At 41.3% G+C, this 26,547-nt stretch overlaps 1 protein-coding gene across 3 annotated transcripts; it reads left to right on the top strand.

Annotated features, from left to right (window-relative positions):
• Positions 1 to 29: 29 nt before the first annotated feature.
• Positions 30 to 24,949, top strand: FAM149B1 (family with sequence similarity 149 member B1). 3 transcript variants are annotated; one of them, XM_066621690.1, is made up of 16 exons: positions 30 to 155; positions 2,503 to 2,598; positions 4,870 to 5,002; positions 6,129 to 6,271; positions 6,891 to 7,010; positions 9,020 to 9,190; positions 11,002 to 11,189; positions 13,521 to 13,654; positions 14,197 to 14,250; positions 14,989 to 15,101; positions 17,146 to 17,370; positions 18,504 to 18,621; positions 19,122 to 19,247; positions 20,638 to 20,719; positions 20,819 to 20,953; positions 23,805 to 24,949. In XM_066621690.1, the coding sequence occupies exons 1-16, from the start codon at positions 106 to 108 to the stop codon at positions 23,879 to 23,881; spliced, it is 1,965 nt and encodes a 654-aa protein (XP_066477787.1). In that variant the 5' UTR covers positions 30 to 105; the 3' UTR covers positions 23,882 to 24,949. The 3 variants fall into 3 exon arrangements, with proteins under 3 accessions (XP_066477787.1, XP_066477788.1, XP_066477789.1); XM_066621691.1 differs by having other exon boundaries at positions 23,808 to 24,949; XM_066621692.1 differs by lacking the exon at positions 14,197 to 14,250.
• Positions 24,950 to 26,547: the final 1,598 nt, after the last annotated feature.

Genomic DNA, 26,547 nt, shown 5'->3' on the forward strand with positions numbered 1-26,547 from the left:
GAGCCTTCCGCTGACCCCGGGCGGGGGGCGGGGCGTCGCCATGGCGGCCGAGGGCCGAGCCGGCAGCGCCGCTGAGGCCCAAGATGAAGCGCTGAGGCGGGGAGAATGATCTCGCGATACTCTCGGAAGCCGGTGCCCCACGACGCTCTGGGGCTGTGAGTGGCCGTCCTGGGGGGGTCCCGGTCCCTCTCGGCCCGCTGAAGGACTGGGCTCTGAGGCTGCGGTCCTGTGCTCCCTTACCTGGGAGTAAGCCCCACTTGCTATAATGGGGCTTACCTCTGAGTAGACATGCACAGGGCTGGGCTCCGAGGCTGCTGGCGTAGCCACTTTCTCCTGAGAACAAGCTCCATTGGCTGTAATGGGACTTACTTCTGAGTAGGGCAGAGGACTGGGCTTGCACTCCTGCCCCACTTCCAGCTCCAAAGTTAGGGCCCAGTCCTCTCCAGCTTTCCAGTGCAAATGCAGCTGTGCCAACAGGGCGTGCACAGGCATGCACCGCTTAACAACCATCCGCTTAATGACAGACCGCATATACGGCAGTGGTCACAGCATGACAAAGAGGCTCTCAGTGAGGCAGTTGGGTCCCCCACAGCCTGCAGCTGGGTGTCTGTTTGCACAACAGAGAGGCTCTTAATGCAAAGAAGAGGCAATCTGTCTCCAGGAGCCTGTGCAGCTGGCAAGTGTCTACACAACCACAAGGTGTGTCTACACAACAAAGGCACTGGATGGGGCTGAATGTTTGCTTAATGACCTAATCTCATAACAACGGAAATCAGAGAATGTATCCCTGTTGTTAAGTGATGCACACCTGTACTGCCTCCTGCAGTGAAGGGGCAGTTGTGGAGGCCTCCTCAAGATAAGGGAACGTTGGTCCCCTTACCTCAGGGCTGTATGGCTGCAGCAGCACTGGAAAGTTAGTGAGAATTGGGCTGTAAGGGAACAAACATTCCCTTACCTTGAGGAGGCCTCTGTGACTGCCTCCCCCACCACAGGAGGTGGTGTAGGCTTCCTCATGAGGAAGCTGCTTGAACCATTAACTAAAGAGGCTATGCTGTGTCTCCAAAACTAGATGTGATAGGGCAAAACAGATGCCATTTTTGGAATCGGCACCCCAAATTCATATCAAACCACCATAAAGTTTGGGAAAAGCTTTTCTGACCCTCATTTTGTAGGCCTGTGTAATCGCTTTTCCCACATAGAATGCCATGGCTAATCTTCTAGTTAAGTGTTCCTCAACATTTGTCCCCTGCAGTACCACTTTGCATGGTCTACCTATTGGAAGTACCACTGGAAGTAACTGATGATAGCTGCCTTGGGTGCCCTTTGGGGAGAAAGGCGGAGTATAAATCAAATAAACAAATAAATAAATAAGTGATGTCATCACCAGTTACCTCTGGTTGGGAGGCCAGATATGACACCACAAACACTAGAAAGAGGCTCAGCATGGATGGGAGGGCTTTTTTGAGCATGCAAGAAGCACGCTTTGGAGCTCTGCCCGCCAAGCCTCCTACTGCTGTTTGTTACGTTGTGTCACTGGTCTTGCTGCTAGGCGGCAGGTGTCCAGAAGTCCCACAAGTACCTCCAGATAGCACCTCAAATACCACCAGTGGTACCCATACCACTGGTTGAGAAACACTGTTCTAATTAATCATGCTAGTTTTCTGGTTGGAGGGCATTAAGGGCCCAATCCTATCCAACTTTCTAGCACTGATGCAGCTGTGCTAACAGAACATGTGTTGCATCCTGCAGTGGGGGGCAATCATGTAAGGCTCCTCAAGGTAAGGAAATGGTTGGCAACCTTCAGTCTCGAAAGACTATGGTATAAGCCTACAGCACCCGGTATTCCCAGGCGGTCTCCCATCCAAGTACTAACCAGGCCTGACCCTGCTTAGCTTCCAAGATCAGACAAGATCAGGGATGTGCAGGGTAACAGTTGCTGCGCAGGTAAGGAAATGTTTGTTCCTTTACCTTGGGGCTGCATTGTGGGGGCATCAGCACTGGAAAGTTGGATAGGCTTGGGTCCTAAATTTGGTCATTTGAGTCTGTAGAAGCACAGGTGCAAATTTATCACCTAAGTAAGAACTAATCCTTTCAGAGGAGAGGGCTGAAATAAAAGCTTATCTCTAGTGCTTGTGGTAAGCTTACATAAGCAGTTATTCTGGGATGTCCATTCTTGCTTTATACATATGTTCATGGGAGGAATTGGGCTGACTACAAGAAATTCTGTTGTACTGTTTAAATGTATGGGAGTAATTCTGACTACTGTTTAAATGTATGGGAGTTATAGAAGAACCCTAATAGAATAATTTTTGATCCCTGATGATGAGCCGTGACTGAGTCATTGGGAAACAAGAAATAAATATCTTTCATATTTATATTTGTAAGAAGGATCACTTTCCAATGATTTTTAATACTTTTAAAATACTGATTTCTTGGCAGTAAGTGAATTTTAGACATTGGAATTTATTTCTGCCTATCAAATCTCATATTATTTTCTTTTAGCGGAGGACTTGCAAACAATGCCTTAGAACATCACCCCCTGCCAGACTCATTAGATGACAGTTATACATCCACCGAAAGTCAGGAAGATGTCTCAAGGTATTGCTCCACTATAATTATTCTCATTGTTTTGTGGAAACTTGCTAGAAGACTTCATTATAGATTTTTCATTTCCTAGGTAATCTGTTCCTTGGCTGTTGTTCTCCCTATCTTCTAATAGTGTTAGCTCATTTGTTCAATGTTTAGTCAAATATTCCTTATCCCATTATATGAAGCTAAGAGAGCACTTAAGGGAAGCATGAGCTTGTCAGTTCCATTTGTATCATTGTGTCTTATAACAAAGAGATACACCTACCTCATTTAAGAACAGGCATCTATTGCTTTGCACTAAAATCACAGCTGCATTTTAAAACCTAATTATTTTAAAGTTGCTATGCCTGTTTCTGTAACTTTATATTTTATTTGTATGATCGTAACTGAGAGCTCAATCCTGTGGTCGGCGGTACAGAGCCGTGCCACCGACCACAGTTGCAAACATGCCGTAAGGCACATTTGCTGGGCTCACTGCTGGGCTCCCACCAGTGCTAACCCAGCACTGGCTGGTACTGGGCTATTGTGGGGTGTTTGCCCAGGTTCCACGGCTCCGCGGTCTCCCGGATCGCCAGGCTGCGGAATGGCAGGCAGGGGCGTGGACGGGGGCGGGGAGGAGGCCTTCCAGGGAGGGGAGGCGGGCAGGGGTGGAGAGAGGGCGGGCGGGAGGCGTGCTGGGGGATGGGCGGGAGGAGGATCTGCAGAGCTGTGCTCTGCAGGATCCAGGGCACTCATGGATGGCTGCGCGCCCTACACGAGCGTCTTTTCTTTACGGTAAAGTGAGTAGCCCCATTGCGAGGCTGCTTACCTTACTTTGGGGAAAGGGACGAGCGTCCCCTTCTCCTGAGACGCCTCCTGTGATAGCGCGGGAAGCGCTGGATTCGGCGGCAGCCCTCCTTGGTGCCGCCGAGTCTGGGCGCCCCGGGCAGCTCAGGATTGGGCTGCTCGTTGTTCTTGGGGTCCAGGATAAAAACAAACAAAAAAGCTGTTCGATATTGTTCACGTTTTGATTTGTATAAGATTAAAATGATTCTATTCATAATGTAATGATTCAGAATTTAATTTCGTTGTTTCATAGCAAGTAAGAAACTATTTTAATGAACGTAAGCTTTCTCTTTGTTGGCGTTATGAGTTAATGTTTCTTGTATTTGTTTGACATTTCTTATGCAGCTATCATCAAAGTGTTGAGTCATGTAGATGTGTAAGATGGAAATGTTAGCAAAATTTTTGTGTGCATATGATACTTTTGATACTTTTACCTTGCATCTTCTGATGAACGTTTTCATTATTTGAAAATCTGTGTTTTTCAGTAGAACCTACAATCTTCTACAGCAGTGGTTCTCAAACTGGTGGGTTGTGACCCGCCAGTTCATGTAAAGCTTTCCCCATCCCTTTAAGGGTTGTGGGGAGGGGTGAGGCAATAATGCGAGCCCCAGGATTGTGTCACTCAGGTGGGGGGGCAAAGGGGATGTTTTTACTTACTGCGGGCTTGGACAAGCAGCAGGAGGCTCCCTGCGCAGTCCTCTGTAGGGCTCCCAGAGGCTTGGAATGTTCAGAATTCCAAAATGGAATGTTCAAAAATAGCAAGTGCAAACCACTTCCACTTTGCAAACACAGCCAGGAGGTGTATAGATGTCCTCCAAAGCTGGTAGATGAAGGTTGATGATGTGCTGTGCTATCTTAATAATTCTCTGCAGAGCTTTTTTGTCCCCTGCAGAGCAATTTCCATACCACTCCAAGATATCATAGGTTAGGACATTCTCAATGGTGCAACGGCAGTAAGACACAAGCAGCTGCTGTGACAAATTTAACCTCCCAAGCTTCCTCAGAAAATATAACCACTTTTGTGCCTTTTTTATCAACATGCTGGTGTTAATAGTCCATGAGAGGTCCTCTGTGATGTAAATACCTAGGAATTTGAAACTAACAACCCTCTCCACCTCCTCACCATTTATGTATAATGGTGTGTGTATATCCCTCTTTTTCCAGAAGTCAATTATAAGTTCTTTAGTTTTTTTGATGGTGAGAGATTATGGTATGTGTTTAATTATTATTTTATGCCATATTTTATGTTTTTCATAAGTGACTTCAAGTGCAATTTCTTATTTAAAATAGAGTGTGTGTGTTTGTGTGTGTGTAGAGAGAGAGAGAGAGAGAGAGAGAGAGAGAGAGAGAGAGAATAAATCTTGTGAAAAGTTTAACTCATCAGCATACATGTGACTTTGTCCTGTTAATTTTTCATTTATCTTCATCTGTCTTGCCTCAAATCTGCATTTTTAGTGAGTCTGAAAGTACTAAAGATTCAAACTACCAATCTGTCACCTCAGTGGACAATGGAAAGTCATGGTCAGCTAGTCAGAGCTTCACAGGCACCTCCACAGAAGACAGCTCAGTCTTCTCTTGGGGTTATGATGTGAGTAGAACATAGTTCTTCACTTTACAATGTAAAAACCTTTTGAAACTTATTGTTGATAAGTTTAAATTTCCTTTTTTAATGTAGTTTTATGTATTAGTCTTGATAGATGATTTACATCCCAATCCTATGTATGTCTACTCAGAAGTAAGTCCGATTAGAGTCAGTGTGGCTTACTCCCAGGTGAATGTGGATAGGATTGGGCTGATAGTCACTAGTAAACCTGTGCAAACCTTGAGATATGATAATTTATATGCAATAATTGCATTATGAAATTCATAGTAAAGTCTGTGAAAATATTGTCTGAGCCAGAGCTTTGTGCATTATCCATCAAATTTAGTACCTGGTTTGGTATGTAGCACCTTACATATTACATCTCCGCTGCCCTGTGTAGGAGTGTGCATCTATGTAGATAATATATATTACACATATGCATGTGTCAGAGGCCAGTGACTTATTAAAAAAAATGCAGTTTGGTGAGCAAATCATATTGCATGTTCACTTTCTTTCGAAACAGATGTCATTAGAATTGTATCCTAAAGAGTTTGTGGAAGACTCCTTCCACAGGATTCCTTCAGGTGGAAAAAAAACCTTAGGATACAACCTGTTCAGGATACATCTTATTTTTAACCATCACATTGCTGTCATTCTTAAAAGTTGATGTCCTCAAACAAAGTATGTTGTTTCAACTCTATCATGTTGAGTAGGACTGCCATGAGATTTGTAACGTGTCTATTAATTTCTTTTTAACCATAAGGTACATCATGAGTTGTACATCATGATCTTGTATTCAAATTTCTTGTGTATTCTTTATTGCCTGTGATGAATTGAATTTGTCCTTTTGTTTGTTTAATTTCCTTGATAAAGCAACTTGATGAAAAAGGTGTTGACCAGAATAGTCTGCACCTGGCTTCACCTCTTTAACCCCTTTCTGCCTGGCCCCTGCAACATTTGGCCTCTGTTGCAGAAATGGCTTAAGCAATCTTTCAAACTGACTTGAAATTAATTAATTTTGTTTTTATTAATGTGATGATGGTCTTCGGAGCATCTGCTCAATTGTAAAACAAGATTCACATATCCCTTCCTTATTAGAAAGGAATTTTAATCCTCTAATTTTTTTCCCTAGGAATTTGATAAAGCTGCCACACGGCAAGTTCAGCAGATATTCAGACATATTGATGAACTCTTGTATGAACAAAAAACAAGTGTGTATGTTGAAGGGCTTGAGGAAGAGTGCCAACAATGGATGTCAAGCTTTCCTCATCTTAGGTATCTTAATTTTATAGACAATGGATTTATATCAAGAACAAATCTATAGTTTTAAGGTTTTTTAGAAGTGATGTTAGTAAGCATTACACCAGCATTTCTCAAACTGAGAGTTGGAAACTTTTTCTGGTAGGTCCTGCAGAGCCTCTAATGAAAATATGATAGAAAAATCCTTCAAATCTTTAAGCTATTCAGTAATCACATAGCTGCTACCTGCCCTGCAAACAGCTGCAATAGTATGCCTTAAGACTGCAATCCTAAATGCTCTTTCCTGGGAGTAAGCACCCTTGAACTCAGTGGAATCTGTGGTACAATCCTATATTTGGAAGTAAGTGCAGTATCCATAATTGATACTGTGGAGATTTGTAATTTTATATTTAAATTGCAAGCTTATGTGCAGCACAAATATTGAGGATTTGGTACTACTAAGAATTTGATTGCTAAGTGCTCTTCCTGAGTGAGGGCTGTGGGCATGGTCACCTTGCTCACATGCAAATTCATTCTTGGGTTGTAGTCTTGGTATACCCGTTGCTTGTCTTGTGTTCAATTTAATTATTTTGTGAATTACTTTGACTGATTAGCCTGTTAAAATTTTGGTAATTTTTTTCCTTTATCATCATAGAATCGTGGGGAAACAAATAGTGATGCCCACAGATGAAGGTTATGAATGGTATTCTAGTTCAACTTGCAGCATGTTGGGTTCATCAGACATGAGCCCAATGCAAGAGAAAGATCCTAGTGAGTAAGTATCCATAAATCTTTAACTTTATCCAAGTACTGCACTAATCATTTTGGTCTGTAATCTTGTGACAGTCACCTAGCGCATGAGCACCTTTTAAATAACACAATCGTCTTATTTATTATTATTATTAAAAATGTTTGTGCTGTATACTGTTTTTCATGAAAAAATATTCACAAAAATATTTTACATAGCAAAATAATTGAAAAGATGACTCCATATCCCAGAATCTGTGATAGCAGTTATTAAATACAGTAAAGCCTTCAATTAAAACCTTCAACTCAGACCATGCTTTTTGAAAGCAGCTACAGTGTAATTAACCTTTTCAGGTAAGGAATGTTGGAATTATTGACCTGGATCCAAACATACAATTAACTCCATGAGTCAAAGGGGACTCTAAGATTTTTTCCCCCTCAAAAATCTTTTCTCCATGCCAGTGGCAAACTACTTTTGATACAAGGGGAGTTTTAGTAGCTTTTTATAATATATGAGAGTTGGCTGCACAGAGGAAAAATGTAAAACCTTTTATGGGACTAATTGAAGCTTTCCAGCACTGACATAAAGGCAGTGCAGCTCCAAGGTAAGGGAACAAACATTCCCTTACTTTGAGGAGGCCTCCGTGAGTGACACCCAACTGCAGCATGCAGCACATGTCCCATTGGCACCGCTATGTCAATGCTGGAAAGCACTGACATAAGGGGTTAGGATTGCACCCTAAGTGGCTTAATGGATCTCAACTATTAACAGTAGTGAGAATTAGTAGGCTGCTAGTTCTGTGTCTAGCTCAGTGCACTCCAAACATCAACCCATGGGCCAGATGAGGGGTTTGGAAAAAGACACCACCACCCCGTCGTGAACAGCGCTTACCATTCTGCTGCATCACTGTGTTTCTTTCAAGCTGATCTGGGCACAGGGATGCTCTGGGCAATCCTGCCTCACAGCCTTCTGGGATGCTGAGCAATAGATGTGATTGCCCACTGCATCCCTGTGCCCAGATCAGCTTGAAAAAAACGCGGCAGCACAGTGGAGCAGTACATGCCAGTTGGGACGGGGGAGGGCTTTTTCAGGACACAGTGGTCTCCAATTTGGAGACTGTTCTAGCTCATTGACAAGTAAGGGAATAATTTTCCCTGCAACTTCAAGTTAAACAGTGTAGCATTGTGCCACTTATTATCCTATCATTTAATGCTAGTTATATCGAAGGCAGCAGAAGCTGATTTTTGATTAGTATTGCTTAGACTAATTAAGAAAACTTTCTGGGATTATTTACTACTGGTAAGGGAAAAAATAAGAAACGGTTGCTTTAAAGATGTATAGATCTAATCTTTGGATCAGATGTTCAAACAAAATGCAGCAACTTCAGAACCTAATATTTTAAAAAAGTTTTTGACGAAACCTTTGCAGCTTTTTTTTTTTTTAATGGGTGGCATTTTAATATTTCCACTTGTGGGTGGGTGGGGAGGGAACATTCTTTCTGTCTGTCTCTCATTGGGTGCTTCTTCAGAGAGTCCCCCTTATCTTCTGAAGGCTTTTCCGAAGGCTTTGAAAGCTTCCATGGAAAGGGGAACTTAAAATTCCAATTGTGAGTGGCACCTCCACTCGCGCAGATTTAGTAATCTGGCCAATAGTAATTTGTTTTTTACAGTGTTTTAAAGTTCCGAAGTCTTACATTTTTTCTCAAAGTTGTATAGGCAACAGCCTTATCATTTGTCATTACTGACTAAGATGCACATTAAAATATTATAAGGCTCATTTGTTCATCCTTTTAAATACCCCCATGGTTCTTAAGAAATTGGTAATGGTGTTTGTTTCCATTTGAGTAAGATGGGATTACAGCCCAAATCTTTCTGAACACAATGGGTTTACTTCTGAATAAAATAAATAATGCTGTTTTCAACACTTCTAGAAATAGGTCATCCGTGTCACTGATATGAAAGCAGTGTTGTTGATAAATAGGCTATAAAGTCTTGTTGGAATGGGTTTTAATTTATATTTGTCTTTACTTTTTTCAGGTTTAGTGTTCTGGGCAAAAAAATTCCCTTTTCTGTTAGTCCGACTCATAAAGACGACAACTTTTTGAAACCTTCTGAATTGTGTGTAGTGGAAAATGAAGAAGGAGAAGATGGAGTGATAATCTCTGAGGGCATAATGGAAGAATACTTGGCATTTGACTGCAGAGATGTGTAGGTATTAATTAATCTATAGCAGGGGTGTCCAAACTTTTTGGCAGGAGGGCCACATCATCTCTCTGACACTGTTGGGGACGAGGAAAAAAGGAATTAATTTACATTTCAAATTTGAATAAATGTACATAAATGAATATATTAGAGATGGAACATATGAATGAATGAAGGTCTTGCAATAGCTCAAGGTCTATGAAAGACCTTGCATCAAGCAAGGCCGGCCTTTCCTTTGCTACTGCTGCTGCATTACAAACGGCAAGTAGTGGAGGGAGGCCTTGCCCCACAGCTCACTTGAGAGGTCGAATGGTTGACTGAGAACAGTTACATTAGGCCAGCGTGTGCTCCAGCAAGTCTCCAGAGGGCCAGAGGCTGATTGGAGACTGGGGAGCTCCCTGACGGCTGGATTGGGAGTCCTCAAGGGCCACAAGTGGCCCCAGGGCCTGAGTTTGGGCACCCCTGATCTATACGGATACATTTAGTGTTTATGACATGAAATGTTTGTTGTTTAAGGGTGCAATCCTATCCTGCGCTAGAACATGCAAGCCAGGAGGCTTGCGCTGTATCCAGCGCAGTAGAGTGGCCATAAGCAGCTCAGCCAGAGGTAAGGGGAAGCAGCCAGAGGTAAGGGGAAGAGTTGCTGGCCCCTATGGGTCTCCTCAGATATGCACCACTTCTTGAGGTGGCATAAGTCCAAGGAGAGCGGAGTGGCTTGAAGGGGGGTTGGGATCTGCTGGATCCCATATGGGATCCATCCCATAACTGCTGGATCTCAGCCCCGCTCGCCACCCGCCTGCCCCTGGGGCCACCCTCCCGCCGTCCTCTCCCTCCCACCTCCCTCCTTCCTGCCTACCTTTTCTTCTGGCGCCGGCCCAACTGAGTTGATGCAAGCCTCAGAGAGGAAACCAGCGCAGAGGCTTATGTCAGCCTGCACAGGCCAGTGTTTCTTGGAGCGCCGGTCCAGCTTCCACTCGAGGAGGCGCAAACGTGCCTCACAGCACGTTTGCAACTCTCCTGGGCTGGCACAAGGGACTTTTCATTTCTAAGATTGCGTCCTAAGTGTCATAGATACAAACCGAGTTAAAAACAATTTGATAACATTTCTTAACAATAAATCATGCAGGGTGCAATCCTAACCAACTTTCCAGCACTGGCATACCTGTGCCAGTGGGGCATATACTGCATCCTGCAGTTGGGAAGTAGTCATGGAGGCTTCCTCAAGGTAAGGCAATGTTTGTTCCCTTACCTCAGAGTTGCATTGTCCTTATGACAGTGCTGGAAAGTTGGTTAGGATTGCGGCCACAGTGAAATATCACTTTTGTATTTGTTCCAGGCAGGAAGATTAGACCTTTATTTCTCAGTTTTAATACTGAAATGGTTGAAGTGATTCTGATAAAATAGTTTCGTAGTCTTTGCCAGTGATGCCAGCCTATTGGGTCGGTTGTGTTACAGCCTGATCCTATTGGGTGCTTATGATAGCAGATTGCCCAGTCTGCTGCCCTAAGTGCCAGTGTGGTATCACAAGAGCTGTGCCACTGTTGTGTGCTACAGGACTGCTGATGCAAATGTCTAGAGATCCAACACACATGCCTGTGGTTCACACAGGCCGTGCTGGAGCAGTTAAGGGGCGGTGGAGGCAGGTTATTTAGTGTTGATTTGTACTATTATCTTTACTGATGTTCTGACTGTCTTGCCTGCTCATTTTACTTTGGGCTGAAACCAGATTTATCAAGCATGCTCAAAGGAGGTTGTGGAATTATTTGTGTTATAAAATATTAAAGTAACATTGTAATATTTGCTTGTGTTCTTCACAGGGAAGAAGAATTGCATGAAAGAAAAATGGGACTTTCACCTGACAGGAGGAAATTAGGTTTCCCTCCTGTCACACCATCGTACTGCATGAGGGATGCTGTTCTTTCCTATGCATTTGATGATGTGTGGAGTGAAGCCTTGGGCTACATGGAGCAGTTAATCTGTAGACATTGGGAAGGGTCAGTCTCGGGTAAGTCTCAAGGCTTAAATGTTGGGCAGCCCAGTCCTTCAACTGCTGGAGCACAAATAGTGATCTATACTTGGTAACTGAGGCATCGTCCTATGTCAACTGAGGGCAGAACTGACTGTGCATAACTTTACACAGGCTTTTTGAAAATCTTTTCCTATTCAAGAAAGCCAAGGCAACATTGCATCATGGATCCTAGACACCACACCTCTAAACTGAGCCTGTCTCCCATCTCCAGAAAAGGCCCTTGTCTTGTCTCTTTCAAAGCCATTTGTACTTCTCTCTACAAGTGCTAGTATCTGAGTTCTACAAACGCTAGTATCTGAGCATAGTATCCTACTATGCTAGGATTAGATTTGGATCCTAAAGCTGGCAAAAGGGTACAGATTGTGGTCCACACTGGGCTCTCACTACCTGATTCTGTTAGCTGTTGTGCTCACACAACTACTCATAGGATTGGCCCTTTAAAATTCTAAGGATAAATCTGTGTCTTAGGAAATGTTTTTATTCATTGTCAGCCACTTTGACTTTCTTTCATTTGCATATTTGGCTTCTCTGTTTGGGGGAATATTTATTATTTATTTAAATGATTTATATTTTACCTTTCTTGCCAAAGAAATTGAGTGCTCAGGGCAGCATACAACATAGAGGGAAAAACAGTAAAATGCCAAAATAGGAATAAAATATGAAGAACAATAATATCATAAAAAATGGTACAATTAAAAACTAGGTTATATGTCAAACTGAGATGGTAGTCTTATTCCAAACAACCTGACTACAGAATGTTATGTTAGTTGTGCTTTTATATTTACAAGTTGTGTGATAACTACACTTCTCTTACTCCCTCCTTTTCCTCCATCTGTTTCCCTGAGACACTTTGAGATTTTCACCATTCAGAAAGAACACAAGGCCAAGCAAACAGGTTGTTTTGTATATTTCTTGTCTCTTTTAGCTGGCATCCCAAGAACTATAGATCCTAACCAGTCCAGAGATTGGCAGAATCCAGTCCATTGGGCATAGCAAACCACCTGATAGGGTCAGAGGGCAAGTTGAAATGGCCAGGTGATCATGAAACACCCCATCAAACAGGGCAGTGGCCTCTTATAAACTAAATTATTAGGTCAGCCCCAAGGATGCTTGTATATGTTCTGACCCGGCTCCCCTAGAGTGTGCATCTGTATGTGACCAGTTCTACCTGGGTGAGAGAGGTGTAATGGCATTGAGAAGCTGATGCTGGAATTAGAAATCAGTGAGATAGATGCATATGCCATAAGGGATTTTATTTTGCTTTAAGGTTTGCTTATAATCGCCCGCTGTTCAGTTTGCCAAGACTTGCACCTGGGTCCTTACTGTAGAAGTGACCAGAGAGCCAGCTGACCTGGCTTATTACAATTCCTTTGTTCCTTTACACACCACCTTGACGCATTATTCACCAAGTGATCAAGGATCAAATATTCAGAAATAGGCTCTTGAAATTTGGCAAAATCAGACCTTGAACTCAGAGACAGATGAAATATAACCTTCACGTTTCTTAAACTTTTTCCCTAGCTAGACTTACATACTGAGTTACAGACCCATTGTCCACCTTCAGGTCTGGTGGGGCTTGATAATAATGTATAGATATTTTGCAAGGTGTAAGCAGAGACAGTGTGGCAGGTGATGATGCCTGGTGCCATCCCAGATCTGCTGCTGTCATCTCTGCTGCAGTATGCTAAAAAAAAAAAAGACCATGCTTCTTCATGTCGTTTTCATGAACGAGGAAGCATGGAACTTCCAGTTTTATTTAAACAGAACCTGAAGTCCTACACTTCTGCAGGAAAACATTGTGATGGAGCATGGTAATGAAGCAGATGATCCACTTACATCTTGTGTTTAGCTAGTGGAACGTGAATCAGTGTGGCTTGGCCAAGGCTGAGGGAGGTGGCAGCAGACTTATGGGAAGGTGACTCCAAATTCACGCCCCCTTACCCTCCCACCATCTGTTGCTGATGGAAGACTCATCAACCTGCTTCATGGTTTGGCCAGCCCTGGGCACGACTAAAACCCACTGGGTTGCCAATATTTTATCCCTGGCCCTTTGTTCTAAACAGACGGATGCATCCAAAACACATCCAATGATAAACCTTTCTTGTGGACATGCAGCTTACAGAAGTCATAGGCAGGTTGTACTAGCTGTAAATGCAAGCCAGTCCATATTCCATACATTTGGGGACTTCCCTATTAGGATGAAGGGTTCTTGTTCAAAACAGATGCAAAATAATCTTTCTCAAAACTTGCTTGTAAGAATTTCAAGTTTATAATGCATACCAATGGTATTTGTCTTGGTTTTGGTAGATGATGAGAAGAATGTCATAACTGTAGAAGCAAACCAGACAGATACAGGAAGCCCTTTTATGCAATGTGAACCTTTGCCATTGCTGTTACCTCGAATGCCACAATCTAAGATGCCCTCCATCACTTCAAATTTGGTAAGCTTATGTAGCAAAGAGGTTGAAATGTTCTCAGCAAGGAAATTTGTGATTTTTTTTGTCTTGAAATTAGAAATTGCAGTGGCTTGTCTATCCCTGTGAAACTTTTATTTTTTCTTTTGCTATCAGAACATTAAGAGTCTGTCTACTTTTTTTATTTTGGAAAGTATTCTGCTTCTTTGCACTTTGAGATGCATAGAGTTGGAATATTGGTGTAGGATTTCCTTTTCAAAGCTATATTTTGAGGCTTTGATTAAGAAGCTTGGCAAATATTAATTCTAACTTTCTATAGCTTACTGAACAACAGAGAGAAATGAAATTTCTCTGATTTGTCATGTAAAATATTTCCCATTTTTCATTGTATGTATTGTTTTGGCTCTACATACTCATTATGTGACTAGATGCCCACACTAATGATTAATTCCTGAGATATGATCAGTGTTGATCTGTTTTAACTCAGTTATTTCCTCTTTTATTTCCCCTTCCTCCACTTCCCTGTATAATCCTCTGTCTTCCTCATGTATACCTTATTGTATGCATAGTACCCAAAACACAGACGTGGCCGCAAAACCAAAAAGAAGAAAAAAGAACCTGAAGTATGTATGAAGGGTTAGGATTATAGTTCTTTTTTTCTTCCCTGTTGCTGTCATTGTGGTGGGTTGAGCTTCTGGCATTTTTCCAGATTAGACAGAACTCCAGGAGAGAATTAATACCTTGATCTTAAACTCATTTACAAGTATGGTACATTGTATGCCTATATCTCAGTTAAGTCAAGTAAGATCATTCGTTTCAACCAAACATATTCCCCCAAAAGTCAGTCTTCCTTGGATTTCTCTTTCTGCTAAGGAGGTAATTAGACATATTGTAAAGTTGCAAAAAAATTTACACTTTTGTATTGTATTAATCAATTTAGATTAGCCATACATTAATAATATTCCTTGTTAGCAAATTAACTGTGCAATCCAACCCCCTCCCCCCAAGCCAGCACAAGAACTTTGTGCTGGCTCCCAGCCGTTGCAAATGTGCCATAAAGCACGTTAGTGATGGCTTGGGAGTAGGATAAGCCAATGCCCAGAGGTGGTAGGAAGGCCAGCACAGGGCATGGGAGATGCTGGTGGGAAGGAGGAATGGAGGCGGGGAGGGGGCGTTTCTGGGCAGAGGGAGGGCGATATACACAAGTTTTCTTGAAAATGTTAAAATTACCTTTTTTTCTGTTATTTAGTAGGAGTAAAAATTGAAAACGAGCATCTGTATGTTTTTAACTTTTTAAACTGTATTTAACTTTTATGATTCACATAATGCTGAGTGTATATTTGATTTCTTGTAATCTCCAGATAAATCCCTCTCAAGGTACAAGTGGGAGCCCCCAACGCAGTTTGAATGGTTTGATGGTAATTCATGGGATCCCTATTCAACAAAGGAACTTGCCTCTGGTGGACAGACTTTTGTAAGTTTAGCAATCTTTTGTTTGTTCTGAATGAAAGCTGACCTACCAATTATTGAGAGAAGCAGCAAATACGTCAGGGTTCAGATTTTATCTAGTCAACTAAACTAAACATATGTGTGGCTTTTGAACAGTTTTGTCTTGTTCTGTATACGTTAGAGAAGTAGCATATTTCTACAGATCCCTAGGTCCTGTTTCAGATTGTTGGTTAAAAATGCCTAAGGCTGCAATCCTAACCACACTTTCCTGAGAGTGAGCCCCATTGAACAGAATAGTACTTACTTCTGAGTAGACCTGGTTAGGATTGTGCCCTAAGTTTAAAACCTGCTTATACTGTAATCAGTTGTATTAAACCACATCAAAATGCGCAGATACTTTAGGTACATATTTAAGCAGTTTATGGAAACAGGGTCTTAGTGGCAGGTGTACTGTGCTAAAAGATGGATGAAGAAATGTAATTGTGGACTTTGTCCTAAGGTGTCAACTGCTAAAACTATACTAAATAGTAGTCAGAATTCAAAAAATAGTCAAATCAGGATAAGGACAGATAAAGCAGCAATGAAAATCTATATATAAAACAGTATAGAGAACATATCCACTGAATTTCCACTAATCGGAGACTACAAAATTCCAGGAACATTTTCCTGCTCTTCTAAAACTATTGCAGTAAGTCTGGTCTACACCACCACAGTTGACACTTCTCAAGTACGTGGGGGTGGTATGGGATTTGACAAACAAATACAGAAGCTCCTATGAGAAGGAGGTATTCCTTAACTCAGAGGTTACCAAACTGTGAGCCGTGGCTCCTTGGGGAACTGCAGAAACCAGCCATGGGAGCCTTCTGAATCCTCACAAAAAACCTGCCACCCTATACAATGTATCGGATTGTAGCTTTAATGGGGAGCCACAGCCAATGACCCAGTAGGTCAAGGGAGCCGTCATTCAAAAAAGTTTGGGAACAACTGCCCTAACTGATAGTCAGTGTCACTGGAAAACATCTGGTGTTACTTTCTCTCTTCCCACCTATTGTTCAAAGTAAACTACTGAATTTAGTGCTGGCTAAAGTTTCTGAGTTTTCAAAGGCCAGCCTCACATAGACCAAATTACAATAATCTGTGGACTGATTCTTTATGATGTGTGAGGAGGGGAGGTGGAGAAGGAGGATGTTCTCAGTACACTTTCTTCTCCCCAGTGGTCAACAGTTCCTGTTCCTAGGGGCCTTAGAGGATCCCTGGGAGAACAGTTGACTGTTGTGAGACTCATGACAGCCATGGGGCAGATATGTGGGCCCCTGGGAAAGTGTGAGTTCTCAGCATAGCACCCAAACAGGCCTGCTCTCTGACACCGGCATTGATGGAATGAACAATGCCCTCCTGTTAACTTGGTCTAAAAAAATGAGCAAGGCAAGGGGGCAAACTTATTGAGGTCACTGTTCTAAGCCTATATTGAAATCTATAACACTTCTGATATATACATTTGTTTTCACTTTGTTTTTAAGCTCCTAATGAGTATTATAATAAGCATATGTTATTATGAGTATGTATATATGACCATGTGTGCTCATTATAATGAGCAAAGCGTGTGTGTGTGTGTGTGTGTGTGTGTGTGTGAGAGAGAGAGAGAGAGAGTGTGTATGCATACATATATACTCACATATAATGGGTATATAATTTTCATTAAGCCTGTTAAAAGAATAGTAGTTAGCGCCTACTCCAGTGATACAAGTATTACTCTCTCTCTCTCTCTCTCTCTCTGTGTGTGTGTGTGTGTGTGTGTGTGTGTGTGTGTGTGTGTGTGTGTGTGTGTGTAAATGTAATGCATGTTACTTGCATCATAGAAGTAGGCACTGCTACCATTCTTTTAACAAACTTAATGAAAGTACTAAGATAGCACAGGGATAGAGACAGGGTCTGTCTTTCTGTCCATTACATAGGCTTTCTGGAGTAGAATTGCTGTGATATAGCCACATTTATTAATGTTGGTGGTATGAAATCTGTTGATGAATGTTTCATTTTCTTCCTGTGTACCCCCACCCCCTTGCTGTCAGAGATGTGGATGACAGACTGCTTATGAGGCCGGGCTCCAGTACTATCCTATCAACCAAAAGTCGACCAAATCGCCCACTTGAGCTGAGTACATCCTCTCTGTGCTACTCTGCTCAGCCTTCTAGAAGGCGTAACCCACCACCACGTACCTTGCATCCTATCAACCCCAGCCATTCTCGCTCAGGGACACCAAGGCCTATGGATGAAGTCATCAGGGGAACACGACTGTATGTTTATATATCACTCTGGTTCAATGTTGCTCTTTGCAAACTTCATCAGCCATGTAGAATTAAATGTGTGAAGGATGGGGAAGGAGGAAGTGGTAAAATAAGGAGTAATTAGAATAACTTCACACTCCGAAACCAAATGTATTTTGTTTTAAGAGAAAAATACTTTATTCTATCCATGGTAGCATCCAGACTACATTACTATGGAAGAAAGAATTTTTGCTCCAGAGGAAGAGTAACTCTGGGTGCCCCCCCTTGAAAAGCATTTCACATTTCTTATTATCTCTTGTAGCATTTTTGATGTGCAATTATTATTCTATGTAAGATTCAAACATCTTCCCCCCCTCCCCAAGCTGGTTCCCTTGTTCCAGAGACAGAATGTGCAATTATTATTCTGTTTTATGGAAGATTCAAACATCTTCGCCCTCCCCCAAAGCTGGTGCCCTTGTTCCAGAGACAGAATGTGTTTCCAACAATCAAGCAGTGATATTTTATTGCTAGGAGAACGTATTCTGGTTTTCCCCCAATAGTTCACTAACTGCACAATCCTGACCCCTTATGTCAATGCTTTCCAGCACTGGCATAGCGGTGCCAATGGGACATGTGCTGCATCCTGCAGTTGGGTGTCACTCACGGAGGCCTCCCCAAAGTAAGGGAATGTTTGTTCCCTTACCTTAGAGCTGCATTGCCCTTATGTCAGTGCTGGAAAGCAATGACATAAGTGGTTAGGATTGCGCCCCTAGTTAACTTACTACATTGGTACATCATAAGTTAAACCTTAAACTAGGAAAAATTGAGGCTTAATAATAATGTGCAGTTATTTTGTATTCATGAGTTTGGTGATTAGAATTAAGAAAGAGGCCTTGAAAAAGGTCTTCAGTGTTAGGAATTTATAGTGAGACACAGAATTATTGCTCCAGAAAAATATTAAGTTCTACCTCGCCTATCTGCTGAGGTCTTACCAATTGTGAGCTCCTCTAGTTTAAATGAGTCTCATCTAGTCTCATCAACCAAGCAACCCCAGTGTCTTTCAACAACTTTGCATGCATGCTTTGTTTTTATCTTGAGCTCATATTAATTTGTCATTCTCAGTACTGTAAGTATCTTTTAATAATTGTTGTTCATTTTTCCAGCTCTACTGCAAATGAGCAATTGTCATCACCTTCCCCATTGCCTCTGAGCCGAAATAATATCCTGCCTCCTATTAGTACTGTGGATGTGGCAGAACATTTGGGATCTCAAAAGCAAATGGTAAGCCATTGGTTCTAGTGCTAGAATCTGCATATCCAAAATTGCTGTTTTTTTTTTAACTTTATCATGGGGAACTTGATTTATAGGATCAAAATCATAGGAATTGGGAAGAGTTTTTGGAAGAATTTTTTTTCCAGTGAATTATTTTCAAGAATAACAGGGTGATTGCAGTGCACTTTGAAACTCAAAGCTAAAGAAAGCACATATACTAAATCTCGGGTATTTATAGCTCATGATTTTAGGGGTTGAGAATGACCTGTGCTGACTTCCTGAAGTTCCCAACCCTGAAGCAACATGCTGCTTTTTATATCCTGCACTGTGTAGTCCTAGTGAGAAAAAGGTCGACCCTTCTTTTTTTATCTTCATTCTACAGCAGATTAAACACTATCAATAACTGCTGCTATTCCAGTGCAATGGGTGGTATTAAATGAATTCCAAACGTTTACACCTCTTTTAGGTAAAGTTGTATCTAAAAGCAGTGTAATTTCCTTCTTTTGCAGAAATCCCGGGGGAATGCCTGCCGGGCTCGCAGTGCAATAGCAGATGAAATTAACCATCAACCAGTACATGAGAGATTTTTATTACCTGATAGTTTCTCTAGACCTAACACATCACATGCATTTTGGGTAAGGCATATGAAATTACATCCAGATATTGATAGGTTCATTTTTGTTTTGTCTGTTTAGATATTAACAAGTTAATAAGTTGCAATATATAGCCTTGTGTGTGAAGGGACTCCCTGTTGTTTCTACAGTGAAGAGAAAGGAAAATATAACTTTAGGTACAAAATGGCATGGATTGTAGCCGTGGCTTAAGTTGTTGACTACTTGTTAAGATTTGCACCTGTGACTTTCCAGGTTTCCAGGCTCTTACAGTATGAAAAACCAAATTCAGTTCTTGGTTTTGTGCCTTAAATTTCCTTATCTGCAAATTCCTTATCACCATAGGCAGGCCTGGCCCATACCCCTGGCTTCCCCCTTTCCCTTGCTTTTCTGCTCCTCTTTGCTTCCACCCTGTTCTGCTGTTTGAAATGGCAGAAGGCTGTAGAAACAAAAAGGAAGTGGAAAGGAACCTCTGTTTTAGCCCCCCAGGAGCGCTCTACTACTCCTTCCTGCTTCTTGATTGCTTTTCTCACTGTCTTTCCACAAGGCAGAGCACATGAATAATACGAGAGGAGGACAGGCAGTAATAACAGTAGAAAGGGGAGAGGCAGCCAGTGGGCACAAACACTGGTCACTTCATAAGCAGGCTGGTCTTCACTATAAGCACTTATTTTCTCTGGTGGTCACCTGAGATGTGTCTTCAGAATAACTTTCATATTCTAAGTATGCCTGCTTACACCTTATAGGCAGGTTCTTCTCCTTGCAAGGGAGAAGTGCCCATATGGAGAGAGATCCCCATAGAGCTCAACAGAACCTTGTTTCTTCCCTCTCACTATGTTAGCTCATGTAAAGGCACCATTCTTAGATATTATGAGGCAGTAGGAAGTCTGTAAACTTTCCATATCCCCATCCAGTTCTTCACGTCTGTAATATAAGTGCCATCTGCTTTCTAAATATTGTCGTGTGTAGCCTCATCCTCCCTTGCTAATGTTTGAACATTACAGTTCAAAAAAAATTGAAAAACAAATACATTTTTTAAGCGTAAAGAACATTCTGGGATCTTCTGTATAATTTTTTAAAAATTCTTAATCGTAAATTTACCTTAATGAAACTGGTTACCATCCTTCTCTGTGTGCAGAGAGACCCTCTGAGGGCTCAACACAGTGCTATACCTTTCCTCTACCCACTGCTGCATGCTGGAGATTCACAGGCCTCCTGTGACCCATCATGTCCAGGTGTACTGCCTTTACCAGAGCTGAGGTTAAAGGGAGGACTCCGTTGAGCTGCTTGAGGATCTTTCTGCTTGTGGGCGCTACATCTTTGCAAGGAGAAGGAGCTGTGTTTCCTTTATTTTAATTTTGTAAATTAAATGTATCCTGAACAAAACCATCTTCTATTTTGTTTTGTTTTTTAGCCAGACTCACAGTATCGTCGTTCTTACACTGTTATAGATTATGCCAATCAACCGCGCAATAATAAAGGATCTTCCGGTACAGGTACATGCAGAATTTGACATCATTGCTGCATGATAGCTTTTGTGATTCAACCAAACTAGTATACAACCATTTTAATACTGACATCTTTATTCCTTACAGAGTCGATTAACGTAGGAGTGATGGGAATCAGTTTAGGGATATCTAGCTCTTCCTATATTAATTCTTTCCACCACCAGCCTCTTGGTCTTTTTCTTAATGAGGATGAGGAGGACAAAGAAGAGCATCCTCCACTGGGTAAGAAGTAAGAGGCAGCAGATTTGGGAATGTATGTCCTTTATTTGGTTGTGTCTCATAAATATTTAGTGTCCTCCTTAAAATAGTTGTTTGGTCATTTTGTCAAATTGTAGAACAGCAGCTGTTCTCTCTTCTCATCTTTACTATTCAGCAGACATGCTGGTGTTTGGATGAACAAAGAAATGAAAAATAAATCTAAGAGATAGCCACAATTAAATCACTGCTCCCAGTGAGACTACTCATGACTTTACTGGGTAGAGTCCACTGGGTGATAATGTTTTTTGGAAAGGTTCTTTTTCCCACACAAGTGCCTTAAATTGCTTTAAAACTCTGTGTTGTTTGTAAGCACACTTTAGGGTTGTTGAAGAGTGGTTCTAAGTTCTTCCTTTCATGGATAAAGCTTTGTTTGCACAACAAAGTGAAAATGTTTGCCTCACTTTTCCCTCTGCACAACCTGAACATCTGTTTGTGAGGGTTGAGGGCTCCTTAGGAAGAGATATTTGGAGTCTGTAGGGAAAGGGAGATTGGTAAAAATTATCCCTTCTCCCATGCATATATGGAACTTCCTCACAAGCAGGAGAAGAACTTAGGACACAACCTGCAAAAATGCCAGTAGTGTTCAAAAATTTAACACTTTAGCAATTTAAAAGGTTCTATAATACAAAATTTTGAATTCTGACAAGATCAGCTTCTTTAAAAAAATAGTCAGTGTTAAGGTTGCTGAGAAGAAATTAGAAAGAGACTTCAGGATTTTTTGTGTACACCCTACATATCTCACTGTCATCTCATTCATCTATCCTCATCCAGTTTCATAAGAAAATGTCAGCAAAAGACAGATACTGAAGACAAAACCATTGATATGTAATCTTACAGTGCATTAAAAACTTTTACATCTTGTGGGTGTAGGAAATTGGAACATTTTATTTCAGATTTGATGTTACTGTTTAAATGCATACCACATCATAAGTTGCAGGAACCCCAAAACATGTATGAAACAGATTAAGGTGTACATTAAATCAAACAAGAAATAAAGCACTAGCGTCAGCAAAAGGTAGTTACTTTGCAGCATTCGACCACCACTGCAGCCTCCCAACTCAAAGGTCTGTGGGAATATCCCCTACCCAGCCTCCTAAAATGTAAGCAAGAGAGGGTGGAAGGGCTTTCTACAAAGATAGCCCCCATACCGAAAAGGTCTTGCTGCTGATATTCATTCTCCTCACACTACTATTTCACTTGGAGAAAGTCTTCTTCACATGACCCAAGCTAGCTGACTTAATAGAAGTGGGTTCATATATATAACTTTTTAGTATCAAAGAAGACAGCTGCTGAAACGTCTTCTGGTGCCACAGTATTCTGAATGAAGCAACCCCACCTAAAATTCTCACTTATATAAATGTGTATTAAAGACATAGAGACCCTGTATTGAATCTGGCAAAATTAATGCAGCATCCTTGTATTTTTAAGGGCCCAGTCCTTTGCAACTTTCCAGTGGTGATGCAGTGAAAATGCAACCCTGAGGTAAGGGAACAAACATCCCCTTACCTTAAGGAGGCCTCCATGACTGTCCCTCCCCACGTAGGCTGCAGCATGTGTCCTGTTGGCATGGCTGCATTGATATTGGAAAGTTGTATAGGATTGGTCCCTTTACCTTTTTGACCTTACAAGCTCAGAACAGAGCCTTGCTAATCTCCTTTCACAAATAAACATACGATTAGCAATTTACTTTAAAGAAGTTCCGTACCATTTGCAATCCACTGTTCAGCCCACCAGTGGCCCTCAGTGCACCTGATATCATCTTTGCTCTGGCAGATTCTTTTGTTGTTGCTGGCTAGTGTGGCAGTATAACTTGCTGGAAATGTAGAGTGTTGACATCTTTGGCTTAATGCCATAAACTAATTGTAAGGTTTTTAGTACTGTAAATAATCTCATAGGACTGAGTTTAAAAGCCATTTCTGCCCAATGGTGCCTAAATGCAACAGGGATCAAATGTGTATATATCTGTGGGCTGGGCAGAAATGGGTTCAAATGTGAATATCCAGTTATACCATGCATCATTTTATTAAGAGTAACTATGTGGTTGTTGGCAGCAGGGGAATCATGGATTTGAATTATTTTGCTTTGTGAGTTGTATTTGAAATTACCAAATAATCCTGTTACCTTTTCTTCTTGCAAAAGTACTAAAGTTTCAGAATTTGAATAACAAGCAACTACACATTTAATTTTATATTGAAATGAATACCTGCTTTGTCTTCCAAAAATGGAAGTGTCCCCAGGTTCTGTGACATACTTGATCAGTACTTGACAGGAGCAGAGTTGTTACTGTTCCTCAGGTCACTTTCAAAGTGGGTATTGGGTAACGTCGTGATCACGTGGGAGGAACTGATGGCATGGCTACATCCTATGGCACTGCCTCTCTATCCTCAGATTTCTGATAATGGTGGGAATACATAACCACTAACAGCGATGCCTTCCGTGTGATCAGTGTTGTAAAGCTAGCAGAGAAGCATGGGTTATGTGTAGCAATGACCCACTACACCTTTTAAGCAACTGTATAAACAAGGCTTGAGAACAAATTCAGTAACATCTTTGCATGTGTCTTTGCCATCTCAGAATGCACACTTCTGTTGAAATGTTCTTTATGTGGAAAACACACACACTTTGCACATTCTGATGTAGTATGCTTGCATGAGAGGACCGTCATATGATCATGTGTATCTTGAATCATCCCCAATAAGTTGTGGCATGAGCTCTTGGTGACAAAACAACTTTACTACATGCACCACCAAGGTGGTGGAAGACCTTTGAGTACTACCATTGCTATTTTCAAAGCTTTATCTGATTTTTTGCTTAGTAGGTCTTCAATTACACGGTTCTGTGAGAACCCACAACCGAGGCGGATCTGTCTCAAGAAGCAGACAGGGATTGTAGCATGTCATGGGAAAGAGTAATCCAACTCGAAGATGAGGGAGCACCTCCAGAAGCTTTTAAAATCAGTATTCAACAGTAGCAAAATCAAATTTGCTTACAGAAGAACTCTCAATATTTCTTTACAAATTCTTATTTTTGTATAAAGTTAAAAACTGCCAAAGACCACACAGTTGCATCTTAATTTTGTTCCTGTGGATAAGCTGTGCTATTCTGTGGAATGCTGAAAGCTTGTATTTTTAAAACCTTCTTTAACCTCTGCTATCATTTTGCATATGTATTTCATTACAAAGAAAATCTGGCTCAAGAACCAGATTTCCGTAGCAATAATAATGCTGTTACAGCAAGTAATATACAGTTACTGTCATAACAGCAATATATTACATCAGATTACTGCTTGGATATTCCCAGCGGTTCCTCTAATGGTATGAAAAAGTTCTCAATACTGGGGGAAAACTATAGAAGCTTATGTCTGAGTCAGCAAAGATGAAAAGCTTATAGTTTGGTATGTATTTTATAGTATTGTCCCAATTATAAATTTTGTAATGTATTTCAAAATAAGGTGCCCCAGTCATTTAAATCTGCATCTCTTCAACCATTGACTCAGCCAAGATTCAAGGGACTGAAGCCATTTTTTGTTTTTATGACCGCGTTCCTTGCTTTTCCTTGTTTGAAGCAAGTAGTTTTGTACAAACTTATGAGCAGCTGTTTCTGTGCAGCAGATGTTCAGTTTTAGAGTTCTCTCATTGGTCAGAGATGTTTTAAGCAGTTGCAGTTTCTACAGGTGATGTGCCTGGTGGGATTTGTTAACTTAGAAATATTAGGAAAAAAAATAGCCTCATGTGAATATTGCATTTAATGTCAGATGTAAGTTTAACTTGACTGGGGAAAAATTAGCTCTAGGTCTTACTAGGGAAAGTACATACTAGATTGCAAATGTATGAAACTATGTAAATAGAACAGAGTTTTGCATTATATTCTAGATACCATGTAAAAGCAGCGATGGGAACATATTCTTAAATTGTAAAATGGCGTCACTTTTATATGCAAATAAACAAAATATTTTTTAAACTGCAGTTGAATTTGTAATTAAGAATATCAAGTCTGAGAAAGCTGTTATGTCCCCATTTGGATTAATTGTTGGGGATTGTGTGTTGGATTTAGGGATGTATTCTATTGAACTGGGTAGCCCAATCCTAATTAAATCCCCGTGTAGTGATGCAGTAGCACTGGAACAGCTTCTGCTGTATCCCACATGGGATTTTTGGAGGTCTCCTTGGAATAAAGGGATATTTGTTCCCTTGCCCGGGATAAGTCCCAGCAACTACTGTGAGTCATCTCGGACCTGTGCCAGCTCAATCAGTGGGAAGAGGGTCAGGGTTCGACATGTACCACCACCAAACCTGCCCTCTCCTGGGCCTGATCCACCCTACTGCCTTGTTCAGTCCCCTTTCTTCTTCTCTTTAATTCCCTGTGCCAGCTTTCATGCACAAGCAAGCGTCCAGCATTGGTCTTCACGTAGACCCAACCACTCACTGCTTGCAAAGGCCAGGGCCTGCCCACTGACCTAGTTGCATTTGTGACAACCATAAATTAATGTACCCTGGCATAACACCTGCCAGCATAAAAATTGGTTAGGATTGGGTCAAAAATCAGATTGTATGTTCATTCCTGACTTTAGTTTTTGGTTAAGTTACCTTTCGGTTACACCCTCAATCTATTTCTGAATTAACTTCAGTACAGTAACTTCCTGTTTTAACAATGTTACTGAAGGACTGGCTATGATCCAGTTCTAGTAACACAAAAATAGCAATCCTGAATGAAAATGTATATTTTCCATTTTAGACGATTCATCCTGTCAGTTCAGGGGCCCTGATTAGCACTGTGACACTGACACAGTCTGTGTAGACATCTCCCTTTCTGGATCCTGGTGATTAATTCTGAAACAGCATCTGTGCAATTCAGATTTTTTGAGGCCATACAGAGCTGTTGAAGTTAACACTTATGTATAGTGATCCTGAAATACAGGTGGTGTTTCTAATGAAATCCTTGGGAACAGTTTCATTATAATTGAGTGCTTTCAGTAATACTGGATGACACAATATTGCCTTCTGTGTCTCTACAATAATGGGCTGGACCCCAAAAAAAAGGATACATCAGACTACTGGTCTGTGAACTGTTGCAGAACCATTGGACTTCAATTCACATTGTGAAACAAGCCCTAAACAAAGATATGCTAAAGATTGCACATACAAAAGCACATCTCTTGATTTCATTTCACTTTTCCCACACATTTGGCTGCTCAGGTGGAAACAGTACTTCCTGCAAAGAAAATACCTTTGAAAGAAAACCCATGTAGCTTTACGAGAAAAAAAAGTCTTCCTGGAACAAGCCAAAAGTCTATCTAGGACAGCATCCTCTTTCCCATCCTGGCCCATCAGCTGCCTCTAGAAAACCCACAAAAGAAAGGCAGTCCTCAAACCTACTACTGTTTCCCTGCAACTGATACACATAGCCATACTGCTACTCAACCTGGATATAGCACGTAGCCATTGCCAGAAAAGGCCTCCAGGAATTTACTCAATCCTTTTTTAAAACTATGCAAGTTAATGCAATGAATTCCACAGACTAGTTATCTATTATTCAGTTCCATTAGTTGAGCCCTGCTT

Source organism: Tiliqua scincoides, chromosome 3, assembly GCF_035046505.1.
Source record: "Tiliqua scincoides isolate rTilSci1 chromosome 3, rTilSci1.hap2, whole genome shotgun sequence".
NCBI lineage: Eukaryota > Metazoa > Chordata > Lepidosauria > Squamata > Scincidae > Tiliqua > Tiliqua scincoides.